The sequence below is a fragment of the Bison bison genome, unplaced genomic scaffold (assembly GCF_000754665.1).
Source record: "Bison bison bison isolate TAMUID 2011002044 unplaced genomic scaffold, Bison_UMD1.0 scf7180017864456, whole genome shotgun sequence".
NCBI classification, from domain to species: Eukaryota; Metazoa; Chordata; class Mammalia; order Artiodactyla; family Bovidae; genus Bison; species Bison bison.
In genome coordinates, this window is record NW_011495018.1 from 30,338,618 (window position 1) to 30,351,576 (window position 12,959).

Consider the following 12,959-nt stretch of genomic DNA (forward strand, 5'->3'; position numbering starts at 1 on the left):
ATGGGAAGAGTTGACTCATTGGAAAAGACTCTGATGCTGGGAGGGATTGGGGGCAAGAGGAGAAGGGGACAACAGAAGATGAGATGGCTGGATGGTATCACTGACTCGATAGACGTGAGTCTGAGTGAACTCCGGGAGTGGGTGATGGACAGGGAGGCCTGGTGTGCTGCGATTCATCGGGTCTCAAAGAGTCGGACACGACTGAGTGACTGATCTAATCTGATCTGATATGAGAGAGAGAGGAAGAGAGGCAAAGGAAGCTAGGGAGTTGGGTCAATGAATAAATTCCTTGTCTTTTATAGAGGACATAAATAGATCTTTATTGAAGTTGATGGATCAAGGAACACAGAATGAAAACATTATTTGAAGATACAGAGGTAGCCATCAAAATACTTTGAAATGGCAGCCTCTGGAGAATAAAACTAGAAGGTAGAGGGTTGAGGGAAGTGATTTTTTCATTTGTATTTATTTAGTTTTTTAAAGAGAGTAAAAGGAAACATCCAAAAACGTTAAAAACAGAAGTACAGAGTGATAACAATTATCAATGATTTCATCCTCTCTTTCCCTAGAGTCAACAAAATTTCTACAATAATCACATACTCAAGCTTTCTACAGAAATGCATTGTTTATAATCAGAAATAATTTTTAATCCCATTCAAGGGAACATTATGGTTGTTTAATTATTGCTGTGGTTGTTCAGTCGCTGAACTGTATCTGACTCTGTGACCCCATGGACTGTAGCCCACCAGGCTCCTGTGTCCATGGGATTTCCCAGGCAAGAACACTGGAGTGAGTTGCCATTTCCTTCTCCAGGGGATCCTTCCAACCCAGGGATCGAACCTGCGTCTTTGCATTGCAGGCAGATTCTTTACTGCTGAGCCACGAGAGAAGCCCTGTTTAATGATTACCAAGTCCTTAAATAGGCTTTGCACTCGATCTCTGAATCACTGGAGGAGCTTCAAGTGCACGTGGAGTTTACTGAACTCAACTTCCTAAGGGGACACAACCTCATTGGTATTATAAAAAAAAAAAAGTGGTTTGGCTATATTTAATATCTTTCCGCCGCTGCACAGTCTTCCTTTCCCCAGGGCTTTATGAAAGCACTCTGACTGAACTTCTGACCCATTACATAGGGTGTCTATTTTCATCACTTCTCTGGAAGACAAATGTGTAACTTCAGTTTCAACATTTTCAGGAACTATATCCCCCAGCAGACCATTCTACTATCAGACCGTTATTACTATTAGAAAGTTCTTCCACCTTTGTAATGGTCTTTCCAACTGAACTTATTTAAAACCCTCTCAAAGAAAAGTCAACTGATAAAGCTGTCTCAAATTTAAGTTCTTAACTTTTGATACAGCTGAATGGAAAATAATTTCTATATCTTTGATTTTCTTTAAACTTATATAAGAATAAAGGATAAAAAGCTAAATCATCCACACACAAAAAGAAAAAGTTCTGTATGTTTAGCTAAAGTTAGCTCCCTTGGAACAACCTACACCAACTTAATCTTACTGACTGACACTTTCAGAATGAGCTAGACAATCTCCTATGTTAAACTGCTACAAATACTTGAAGATGACTTCCATATCTCACTGACTCAACAATAAGCCCATTTTTGCTGTATATCTGACCTCAGCCTACTTCATAACCTCTAGAACAAAACTCCTTTTTTGTTCCCCTAGGACTTAATATGAGCTCATTCACTCATTCATTTTTTTTTTAATTTTATTTTATTTTTAAACTTTACATAATTGTATTAGTTTTGCCAAATATCAAAATGAATCCGCCACAGGTATACATGTGTGCTGGGCACAGGTCCCTTTAGCAAAGGGTGCACCTTTGAACAAACTGGTAGTCTCTCATCAGGTTAGTCAAACAAATTGACTTAGTCCAGATAAGATAAACCCTGCACTAATGACCAAACAACAATAACAATTGAAGAGAGTCAGAGGGGACTTCCCTGGCAGTCTAGTGGTTAAGATTCCATGTTTCCAATGAAAGAGATGTGGGTTCAATTCCTGGTTGGGGAACTAACATCCCTCAATCCCTGGTTAGGGAACAAGATCCCACATACCAAGAAATGCAGTGAAATACTTTTTAAAAAAAAAGAGAGTCAGAGAGGAACAGCCCAAAGGCAAGTAGAATAGGAAGTGAAGATATGAAATCAAGCTGAGGATTGAGCCAAGAAGAAGGTGAATTTCATAGAAGTAGTGAATTTTTATTTTCTGAGGAGTTATACTTTGGACTGTTTCAGAGGAATCTTGAAATTTTTAACAGGAAGCTAATCTGTACCTTTCACTCAGGGTGGAGGACAAAAAAAGCATAAATTATAAGCTATGAGCAAGGGTGAGTGGATCATTAGTTATAGAAATAAAAAAAAAAACAAATACACTGCTTTTATTTTTATCTATTGAGTTTTATCTAGAGGTTTGTGTTATGAAAGTTAAACAAAATGTGATATAGTCATATAATGGAATATCATGGTTAAGCCTTGAACAACATGTGTGAACCTTGAAAACCTTATAACAAGTAAAAGAAGCCACTCAATCATATATTATAGGATTTCAATCATATGAAATGTTTAGAACAGGGAAACTGCAGAGACAAAGAGTAGATTATTGGTTCCTTAGGTCTAGGGGAGGTGGGGAGATATGGGTTAATGAATAAAGGATTTGTTTTTGAGGAGGAAAATGTTCTAAAATTGACTGTGGTGATGGCTTACACAGATCATGAAAATACTAAAAAAAAAATTGTATTTAAATGGGTAAAATTGTATTATAAGATATGTGAGTTATTTCTCAATAAAGTTTTTTAAAGTTAATAGCTATAAGAAATGGGATACTGATTTACTGATTATCCAACCTTTGCTTAGAAGCTCCAGAAAATGATAGCTCTCTAACTTGACTGACTAGCCAGAAGATCTGTCTCATCCCCAAGGTACTGAAGTGTGATGTTTGATGTTCAGAATGACCCACTCTTGATCCCATTCCTATTCCTAGAATGGATTTATCAGCATTCAGCAAATGCCATGCCAAGTGCTTGGCCCTGTGCCAGGCACTCAGCTCTATGAGGGAGACAGCGGCCCTGCTCCAAGCCCTCCCAGGCTGTTCTTCTATCCAGAGTAGACGAGGCCCGCCACCACCTCAGAGTGTCTGTGCAAAGTCAACTTCCTCTGGACAAATTTCTTCCTGCCTTCTTTTTAGGCTGCAACAACCTGGGTTCATTGATCTGTATGCTCATAGAACACCAAATCTAATTTGTCTGTCTAAAATCCTATTTAATAATCAGGACAAGATAGGAAAAACCCTAGTGAAAAGCAGCAGGTGATAGTTACTAAGAGGGAGCTTTACAAGCTCAATTGAAGATCTCCCCGTTCCCACAAGTTCTTCTCTGCATTAATCAGTGCAGTCGGCTGGGAGGCACCTACACTCATTCCTCCTGGGCTTTCTCCTGCAGCCCTTTCCATTATTTCCCTGCTCAGGCAGGTCACAGTGAGCACATATCCATCCTTCCTCTACGGTGAGTGACCACCCAGACCCAGGGTTGACTCTGGGGGGAACGGAAGCCCTATTTCAGATCCAAGTCTGTGGAGAAGAATGATATTCGGATTGCCTGAGTGGTGCAGACACTTTTCTTAGTTCATTTTTACCTCATGGTAGATGCCAACTGAATTACAGTCTCCTGATTAATTAGAACAGCTTGAAGATACATTCATGCACTTCCCAGGTGGCGCTAGTGGTAAAGAATCTGCCTGCCAATTCAGGAGACACTAGAGATGTGGGTTCAATCCCTGGGTCAGGAGGATCAACTGGAGGAGGAAATGGCAACCCACTCCAGTGATCTTGCCTGGAAAATTCCATGGACAGAGGAGCCTGGCGGGCTACAGTCCGTGGGGTCACAAAGAATTGGATACAACTGAGCACACACACATGCAGCAAAAAGATAATCCAGTGTCTGCTTCTCAAAGGCTGAAAAGACAGCTATTCAACTGACTGATTACTCATCATTGGTGTTTCTGGCGTCCAATATCCATAAGACTTCAGAGTCATTCTTATGCAAAAATCAAAGTAATCTTAACTAGGGAATATGGCAGGGGTCAGTGAGGCACAGGGCAGGTGGAAGCAGAGGCCTCCAGAGCACGGCTCTACCTGAGACAGCAGAACCTGGGAAAACTGGCCCAGACAGGGAAGAAGACACTTGAACCACCGAGAAATGTTCTCTACTGCATACTACAAAATTCGGTTGAAAACAGTAGAGTTCCCTTACCTGCTTGGCAAGGTAGAGTTTGGTGATAGAAGATTTCTTGGTTCTGGATCTATATACATGGAGAAGCTGCCAAGGGGCCAGGAGCCAAAGGAAGCCCAAGGGAATCCACACCAGAACAGTCTGCTCAAAACAAAGCGGCAGGTCCACCTCCGGGCTATCCAACAACGAGGAATTCTGGGGGAGCAAAATGGAGTGACTGTTGGATATATGCATTTTTGAAGAGAGAATACCAACCCCCAGCCCACTACCACCCCTACCCTCACTTCCAAACAGTTCTAACTCAGTTCTATATCCCTATTTAGCCTGACCCTTCAACCAGCTGTATTTTCCTATCCAACTCCATTGATATAAACATCACCATTTAATGCCGGTTGGCGACTTTTCTGACCAAATGATACAAACCTCTAAAAACCGTTCTTTCTGCGATTCTAAGTGAATTTCTCCACCAGCTGTACAGATTTAATTTCACTACATCTGCCAAGTTGTGGGAAGAAGAGGGACCCTTCCACAATCCAAAGAGGAGAATAATCCTAGGATATAAAAACGTATTCTAGTTCTTAGCACTGACCAAACTCACAGGCAAACACCAAACCTGCAGGCAGCAGAGTGCTTACTTACACTAGGGCAATTAATCTCCTACGGCCCCAAGGGCTTAAGTTGGAACCTGAAGGGGCCTTAGGCTAAGCAGCAGCAGCAGCACATTGGAGGGAAGGCTTATTCCCACCAAGTTTCCTACTAGACTTTGCATCCTGCAATAAACAGAAGTATCTTGGGAGGTGAAGGTGGGGGCACCAGTTCTTGTATCTGAGTCATGTGAGGGTAGATCTTTCTCTTCTTGCAAACATTTTTTGCTTTGTACAGCTGTTTGCACACTCTTTAAGACTGAGGTTCCCTGACCAAGATGATCTGTCAAATGATTCTCAGAACTCTCTTGAGATGACTTGGTGAGATCCTGGGGCATGGTAAGCCCCCCTTTCCTGTGCTGTATACGATACTGTGCAGGGCCCGGTGGGGTTCCTGGGCACAAAGCCTTATAGGAAACAGCCTTCATTCAGCCTCCAGAAACTTCCTTGAGTTCCAATGGGCAGATTCAAGCAGTTTTTAATTAGGGAAGGAAGGGGATGTGAGATAAGAGGGAAAACAAACTGGTCAAGCTCAGCCTAGGGACAAGGTCCTTGCTTCCCCATCAACAGATACACACAACAATATCTTTGAGCTATTTTGCAGATACTGAAACCCCCTCCAGGTGGGAGAAGTTAATGATTAAAGATAGCAAGCTGGCCACAAGCACGCAGACCCCAGGCCAGCTGGAAACAATGCTTTTCCTACTTTCCTCACTACTCACCCATCAGGAGAATGTCCAGGAGCTGGTCACATCCTCTTTGAACAATTACTATAAAACTTCTCACTATCTTCTGCAAGGTGGGACGCACGGTTTTGAGAGCAAGAGCCCACTGTGGCCCCCTCTGCCTGGCAAAGAAATAAAGCTATTCTTTTCTACTTCACCCAGAACTCTGTCTCTGAGATTCAGTTTGGCACTGGTTGACAGAGAAGCTGAGCTTTCAGCATCATCCACGTCTGGGCCTCGAGCACCTTGGGGCCCAGTTTCTTTCTAGGATGGGAAGTGCTGTCCATGTGCTCCGCTATCTCATTCCGCTCTCCTTGTAAAATTATCTAACTTTAGAATGTGAAAGAATTACCAAGATGGTTAAGCTAATTTAACGAGCACTCCAGTTGATTCTGATGCTACGAGTCTGCCAACCAGGATTTCTCAAAATCCCTAAATTTCTGTTTCACTAAACCATGTGGTACTGTTGCTCACCCTGTCTTATTCTCTGCTCTAACGGTTCGAAAATTGTCTCAGTGCTCTTCATGCCCAAATTTGCATCCCTAGCCTCAACTTGTAGTCCATCTCACTAATTGGCAGAACATATCAGTATCATTTCAACATCAACATTTCTCAATAAAACTCAAACATAGATAATCTCTTCTTCCTCCTATTCCACAAACAATTCCTCCTAAGATTAATGAAATTGGAAGCTTTTCCCATATTTCTCTTTAGAGAAGGCAATTTTGCAGCTACCTATTCTGAGAAAAGAGTTTGGGATGCGATAAACGTATCTTAGAAAAATAAATACATTATCTCACCCACATAGAATATGATTTATCTTTAAACAAACAAACAAAACCCCTGAGCTTTAGACAAACTGCATATCTAACTTTTCTAGTTCTTATTAGTGGTCACTCTAAGCTAATCTGCTACTTATCCTGAGCTGAAAAGAGTCAGTGAGAATAAGTGTGATTTACTTACCCAAAAAGTAGAGTTGCAGAAAGTATCCAGCATGATTCCTGGATCACTTCTGGGATGAAGACTCTTGTATGACTGTGCTGTTTCTTATTTATTCTTTTCCTCAGAGAAGGTAGAAGGCCAGTTTCAAGAGGTTCTTTATCTCCTATTCTGATGTTCCAACAAACAGCAGGTCTTCTGACCTTTTAACTCAACAATTTAATCGTTAACCTTGCTCAGATGAGTATTCACATTACCCAGTAGATAGACATGTGACTAAAAAGCCCCAGGGAAAGGTAGACACACCTGTTTCCAAAGTACCAGAAGCCTCTATAGATGGGTTTATACCTGAAAGGAACCACTGAAAGACGTCAGTAGAGCTGGCTGACAAATCAGGAGTGGAGGAGACTTTCCTTCTCCTGAGGACACATGACCTAAAAAAAGAAGCATTGACAGAAAGGCATGTACCCCTAAATGTGCCGTTGCACTTCTGCCTTGAGGTCTTAGAGTTTATAGAAGTGTGAAATATCCTACTTCTCTGTATTTTCAATTAAGAACATAGAATTTAAAACATGGTTAAAAATAGTGTAAGGGCTTGCCTGGTGGTCCATGGTTAAGAGTCACCTTGCAATGTAGGGGATGCCAGTTCGATCCCTGGTCTGGGAAGATCCCAGAGCTACAGAGCAACTGAGCCCATGTGCCACAACTACTGAGCCCAAGTTCCAGAGCCTGGGAGCTGCAACTGCTGAGCCTGTGCACTGCAGCTACTGAAGGCCACATGCCTGGAGTCCATGCTCCACTAGAGAAGCCACCGTAATGAGAAGCCCACCCACCGCAAGGAAGAACAGCCCCTGCTAACTGCAACTATATATAGCCCCTGCGCAGCTACTAAGACCCAACGTAGCCAGAAAAAAACAACTAAAAAAGTGTAAACTTTGCTTGAAAAGTCAGGTTATAAAATAGCAAATCCAACTGTGAATCTACATATGATTTATCCATCCATGCAATACAATGTTCTGGGTGATTTTATTTTCCTTTTTGCTTGTATTTTCTGATGTTTACATAATTGTCAGGATTTATTTATGTAATAATATCTTTAAAGCAAATTTTTTTGTGTTGTGGTAAAAAACGTGTAATGTAAAATTTACCATCTTACCCATTTCTATGTTGAAGCTGAAATTCCAATACTTTGGCCACTTGATGTGAAAGAGCTGACTCATTTGAAAAGACCCTGATGCTGGGAAAGATTGAGGGCAGGAGGAGAAGGGGATGACAGAGGATGAGATGGTTGAATGGCATCACCGACTCAATGGACATGAGTTTGGGTAAACTCCGGGAGTTGGTGATGGACAGGGAGGCCTGGCGTGCTGCAGTCCATGGGGTCGCAAAGAGTCAGACGTGACTGAGCGACTGAACTGAACTGAACCATTTCTAAGTGTTTCTAGATTGAAACTTCTTGGACATTCCCCATTATCTGCTTCCCCTAGTAAGGCAAATGTTCTTTCAAAAATTAGGGCATTCTACAATAATGGCAACCAGACATGCTTACCAACATATTAAAGTGCAAACACCATCATTGGGAGGATTAAGTGGAACCATTTTGGTTGTGAACACAAGAAAGCCCTTTGTTCTGTGGTTATATACAGACTATCAACAGAGACTAACAAAAGAATAATGTCTACTTTAATGTACACATACATATGTGTATAATTTATACTATATTTTAATGATTGGCCTAAGGTTAAATATAATTTGGTTATTCAAATTCACAAATGATAAAAATATTTGCCACTAGTACCAGTGGATATGTTCTGGACTATTAACACCTGAATGATATATATATTTTATTCAAAGTCATTTAGTTATCTTCTGAGAAGATAGCTGTGAGATGAACTTCCACACTTTTCTATGTGTCTATAACAAAAGAAAATGATTTAGGTCTTGGAATGAGATCAGATCCAGGATCAGATAAAGGCATGACATTAGCATAGTGGTTTTTGGCACAGCCCTCTGACCATACTAACAGAAACAAGCTGGAAAGATGACATCGTTATATAGATTTTTTAAAAACTCACCAGTGAGGATACAAAGAAATCTACATGAACTAAACAAGAGATTGCTTTCACCCATGGGACAAATCAATCTGACCCCTATATTTTTGTCTGGCCCTGGAGCTGAGACTGATTTTTACATTTTTAATTATAAAATGTGAAAAAGACTCTTCAATATGAGCAGCTCTTCAATATGAGCAGCCTTTCAATAAGAGCTACTTAATTTGGGGATTTCCTTGGTGGTCCAGTGATTAAGACTCTGCTCCCAGTGCAGGGAACCTGGGTTCCATCCCCGGTCAGGCAACTAGATTGATCCTACATGCCACAACTGAGATTTCTCATGCCAAAGCTAAAAGAATCCCTCATGCAGCAGCAAAGATCCTGTGTGCTGCAACTAAGACCCAGCACAGCCAAATTAAAGAAGAAAAAAAAAAAGACTGCTCAGTTTTGCCTCTTGGGTCACAAAGCCCCAAATAGTTACTATTTGACCCTTTAATGAAAAGTTTGCCAACAAAACCTCGGAAACAAGACCTTTATAACACAGAAGAGAGCCACAGCAGCTTTCATCTCTGCTGAAATGCAGCAGGGAGGCGAAGTCTACCACAAAGGGGGTTGAGGATAAATCAGTCTATTTTCTAACAGACTTTTCTAGGTCTTTCGTGGGGCTGACAGAGGAGCCCAAGAAAGAGTGAAACAGGAGAGGAGGCAGGGCACAGCCCTTCAAGAATGACACAGTTGAACATAAACTAGTTAGAACTGATCAGGTCCAAGATGGCACAAGATTCAATTTCCATTAGACCTTAAGCCTCATTATACCCTCACTGTAATATATTAGCATGCTAAATAACATGCCCACAGGTGCCATGACAGTACAAAGGCCAACCATAAAAGCCCAAAAGCGTTTTCCCAGTTCCTGGAAATCCCTGCCCCTTCCCCAAAATAGTTGGAAAAATCTTCCCACTCATTAACCTATGAAATTACCCAGTCTGTAAAAACTAACCACCCCATATTTCAGGGTCTCTCACCTTTTGAGATGAACAGCATTCTGTCTGTGGAGTATGTATCTCTAAGTAAACCCACATTTTACCTATCACTTTGCCTCTCACTGAATTCCTCCGTGCTGAAACAAAGAGAACCTGAGCTTCATTAAGTCCTGAGACCAGGTGTGCTATATCAATTAAAAGACAGTGGATTCGAGTCCTAGCCCATGGGTTCAAGTCCCAACCTCGGTTTTGGCTGGGTCTGAGTCCCATCTGAGTTGGGCGGTTTCAAGACTGCACAGTCCCAAACTCTTTGCCACACCAGTTTTACCAAGTGCCGAGAACAGTACAACAAAATGGAAGGAGGCAGTTAGGAGAGCTGAGAGTGAACACTGAGGTTTTCTAAGCTTTCACCTACAGAAAGTTAAGGCAGATGCAGAAGAGCTGAGAGAACCCCTCTAGTGCAATTCCACCTTCATGGGATGTAAGATCACCCAGCCATCCTTGGAAAGGGCAAGTTGGGGGCTGGAGGGGTAGGAGCAGGCAGCAGGGCAGAATATGTTCTAAGAAAATAGAAAGTAGGAAGCAGCGATGAGAGTAAATCACCCAGAAAGCCTTATCGACTTTCCCACCTGAGTTCTATTATCAGAGCCCAAGAGAAGTACATGCCTGAAAACAAACCTCATTCCAACGGAGCAGGGTCCACAGCTTACCTTTCCTGGCTCTTCGGGTGAGTGGTATAAACAGTATTGAGCTTTTTGGCTCTCACTAGCCAAGTGGCTTTTCGGATTTTTGTTTATCAAATTAGTCTTCTCCTCTGGTACCAGCAATGTGGGATTTTGGATGTCTGACCATTCATCAGTGGCAATTTCTGCCAAGTGGCATTTGACAGGAATCCATTTTGTGGCTGTTACCAGACAACAGGAAATCTGTGTTTGTTAGCCTTGTGTATTTGCTTTTGTCTGTTATAATTCTGGCATTTCTGCTACCGAACCAAACTTGGGTCCACTGGCCTGTGCACAGTAAAGCCAGTCTACTGAGCTGGTTGTGCTGAAGAAAGGTGCAGCACTTACTACAGGCCGTCAAGCAAGGAGCCCAGGGGAGGTACCACTCAAAACAACAGAACTCATCCCTAGGCTCCAGCAAAGCATTTTGAAAAGTGACCCGAGGGAGGGGAATCCTGCGTAGGCAATCAGCTCATGCACGACTCTCTGATTGGTTGATGGTGAGGTAACAGGGCAGTGTTAAGACTTCAGGAGGTTTGGGAGCTATGTGCTCATGATTATCAAGTAGTTAATCTCTTCCATGTTGTGATTTTCAGTTCAGTTGCTCAGTCGTGTCTGACTCTTTGTGACCCCATGGGCTGCAGCACGCCAGGCTTCCCTGTCCATCACCAACTCCCAAAGCTTGCTCAAACTCATGTCCATCGAGTCAGTGATGCCATCCAACCATCTCATCTTCTGTCGTCCCTTTCTTCTCCTGCCTTCAATCTTTCCCAGCATCACGGTCTTTTCCAATGAGTCAGTTCTTCACATCAGGTGGCCAAAGTATTGGAGTTTCAGCATCAGTCGTTCCAATGAATATTCAGGACTGATTTCCTTTAGGATTGACTGGTTTGATCTCCTTGCAGTCCAAGGAACTCTCGAGTCTTCTCCAACTTGGCATCTGTGAAACGACTCAGGAAACGTGCATCAGATACTATTATCTGGGTACTTCAGCAGAGGATACGAGGGAGGGGTCTGTTCCAGAAAGGCCCTATACGGTCCTGCTGGGTTACATTTCCTGGCATTTAAAACTGTATGTTTCAGAAGTTGTTATCATCATGTGCTTCTGATCAGAGTTATAGTACATTGTGTATACTGCACATATACCAATGTGCAATTCTAAGGCTCAGAGCCTTCTTCCTCCCTCTAAACCATTAGTTTTTTTCATGTTTACCCATTAGTTGTCAACATTTGCAAAATCAAATTCCTTTACCAGGGATGATAAAAAAATGCATAAACCTCTGTAGGAAATTCTGGCTTTAATAAAGGATAGTATCTGCTTCCCTGGTGGTCCAGTGGTAAAGAATCTGCCTGTGAATGAAGGAGATGCAGCTTTGATCCCTGGGTCAGAAAGACCACCTGCAGAAGGAAATAGCAACCCACTCCAGTAATGCTTGCCTGGGAAATCCCATGGACAGAGGAATCTGGAGGGCTAGGGTCCATGGGATTGCAAAAGAGTGGGACACGACTGAGTGACTAAACGACAATGAAGGACAACATCCAAGGAGCTTTAAAACGGAAAGCAAAAACCTCCAGCATACAGGGGTCAGCTTTCCTTGGCTAGCATACTAAAGCTTCTAAATTAACACAGAATTCCACTTTGCACCCCTTCAGAACTCTAAGGCAAAAGAAGAAACTGTTATTAAAAGTTAGACAATTAAAACATTTAAATGATCCATTACATAAATCAAGATTTATAAGTTGCCAAACTCTAAGCAAGTTTTATTCTTTTAAAAATTTGATTGAAAAGCAACACCATTGTTGCAGATCTAACAAAAGACCTAAGTTATTCTCTGATAATGATGTTAGACCTCTATTTCTCAAGTGAATGGAGGAGGATTTATTCACTGAGTTTGGCTAGCAAGTAAGTTGTGACAGCAAATTAGCTATGCTTGGTAATATTCATCGGGCTTTAAAAGAAGACTGGATGAGTGGTATGGTGTGAACAGGATCATTTTCTAAAAATAAAATGAAAACTTTCATGCTGTCTATTGCAAGTAAGAGGAATCAAAGGTGACTAACATAAATTATAATCATGCTTTAAAATGTCGACTTAAAAAAACGCACAATGCGAGGGTTACAAGTTAAGTTTTATTTGGGGCAATGTGAGAACTGCAGCCCAGGGAACAGCACCTCAGATAGCTCTGAGAAACTGTTCCAAAGAGGTAGGGGAAAAGACAGTATATATGCGATGCTGGCAAAAGGAGAGTACATACACTCAAGCACATATTTTTTGTAGAAAGTTTCTGCTGGTCTCGTGAAGTTTCTGCTAGTCATGAGAAACTATCGTCACTGTGAAGAACTTTTGAGCTTTTTAGATATGAGGAGATACAAGAATTGGGCTCATAAAATCAGCTCCTGAGAATATCTATCTAAAGACCTGTCCTGCCAGTTTCCTGGAGTAGAATGCCTCATTTTTGCTCTCCACCCTAAACTCCTTCGGGGTGTTGGAGGTCAGCAGCTGCCGCAGCATGTAACTTAATTCTTATAGAGGTAGATGGCAAGCACCCATGGCAGGTGTCAATTTGTGGTTGACCAAGACAAGCAGGATTTTTACTTGTTTGTACTTACATATTTTGCATAGCCAAAAGAAGAGAGTAGAGGATCT

The 12,959-nt window shown here is 41.8% G+C and overlaps 1 protein-coding gene across 2 annotated transcripts in view; it reads right to left on the reverse strand.

Moving 5' to 3' along the window:
• Positions 1-6,892, reverse strand: part of ABCC2 (ATP-binding cassette, sub-family C (CFTR/MRP), member 2) — a 70,205-nt gene extending 63,313 nt beyond the window's left edge. The window contains exons 1-2 of one of the 2 annotated variants that reach the window (XM_010859539.1): positions 6,581-6,892; positions 4,270-4,443 (exon numbers count right to left, since the gene is read on the reverse strand). In XM_010859539.1, the coding sequence (XP_010857841.1) occupies positions 4,270-4,443; positions 6,581-6,613 (207 nt within the window). In that variant the 5' untranslated portion in view covers positions 6,614-6,892. Of the gene's footprint in view, positions 1-4,269; positions 4,444-5,614; positions 6,206-6,580 lie in introns of those variants that run through there. The other variant, XM_010859541.1, reaches the window with a different exon arrangement.
• Between the last annotated feature and the right edge of the window lie 6,067 nt (positions 6,893-12,959).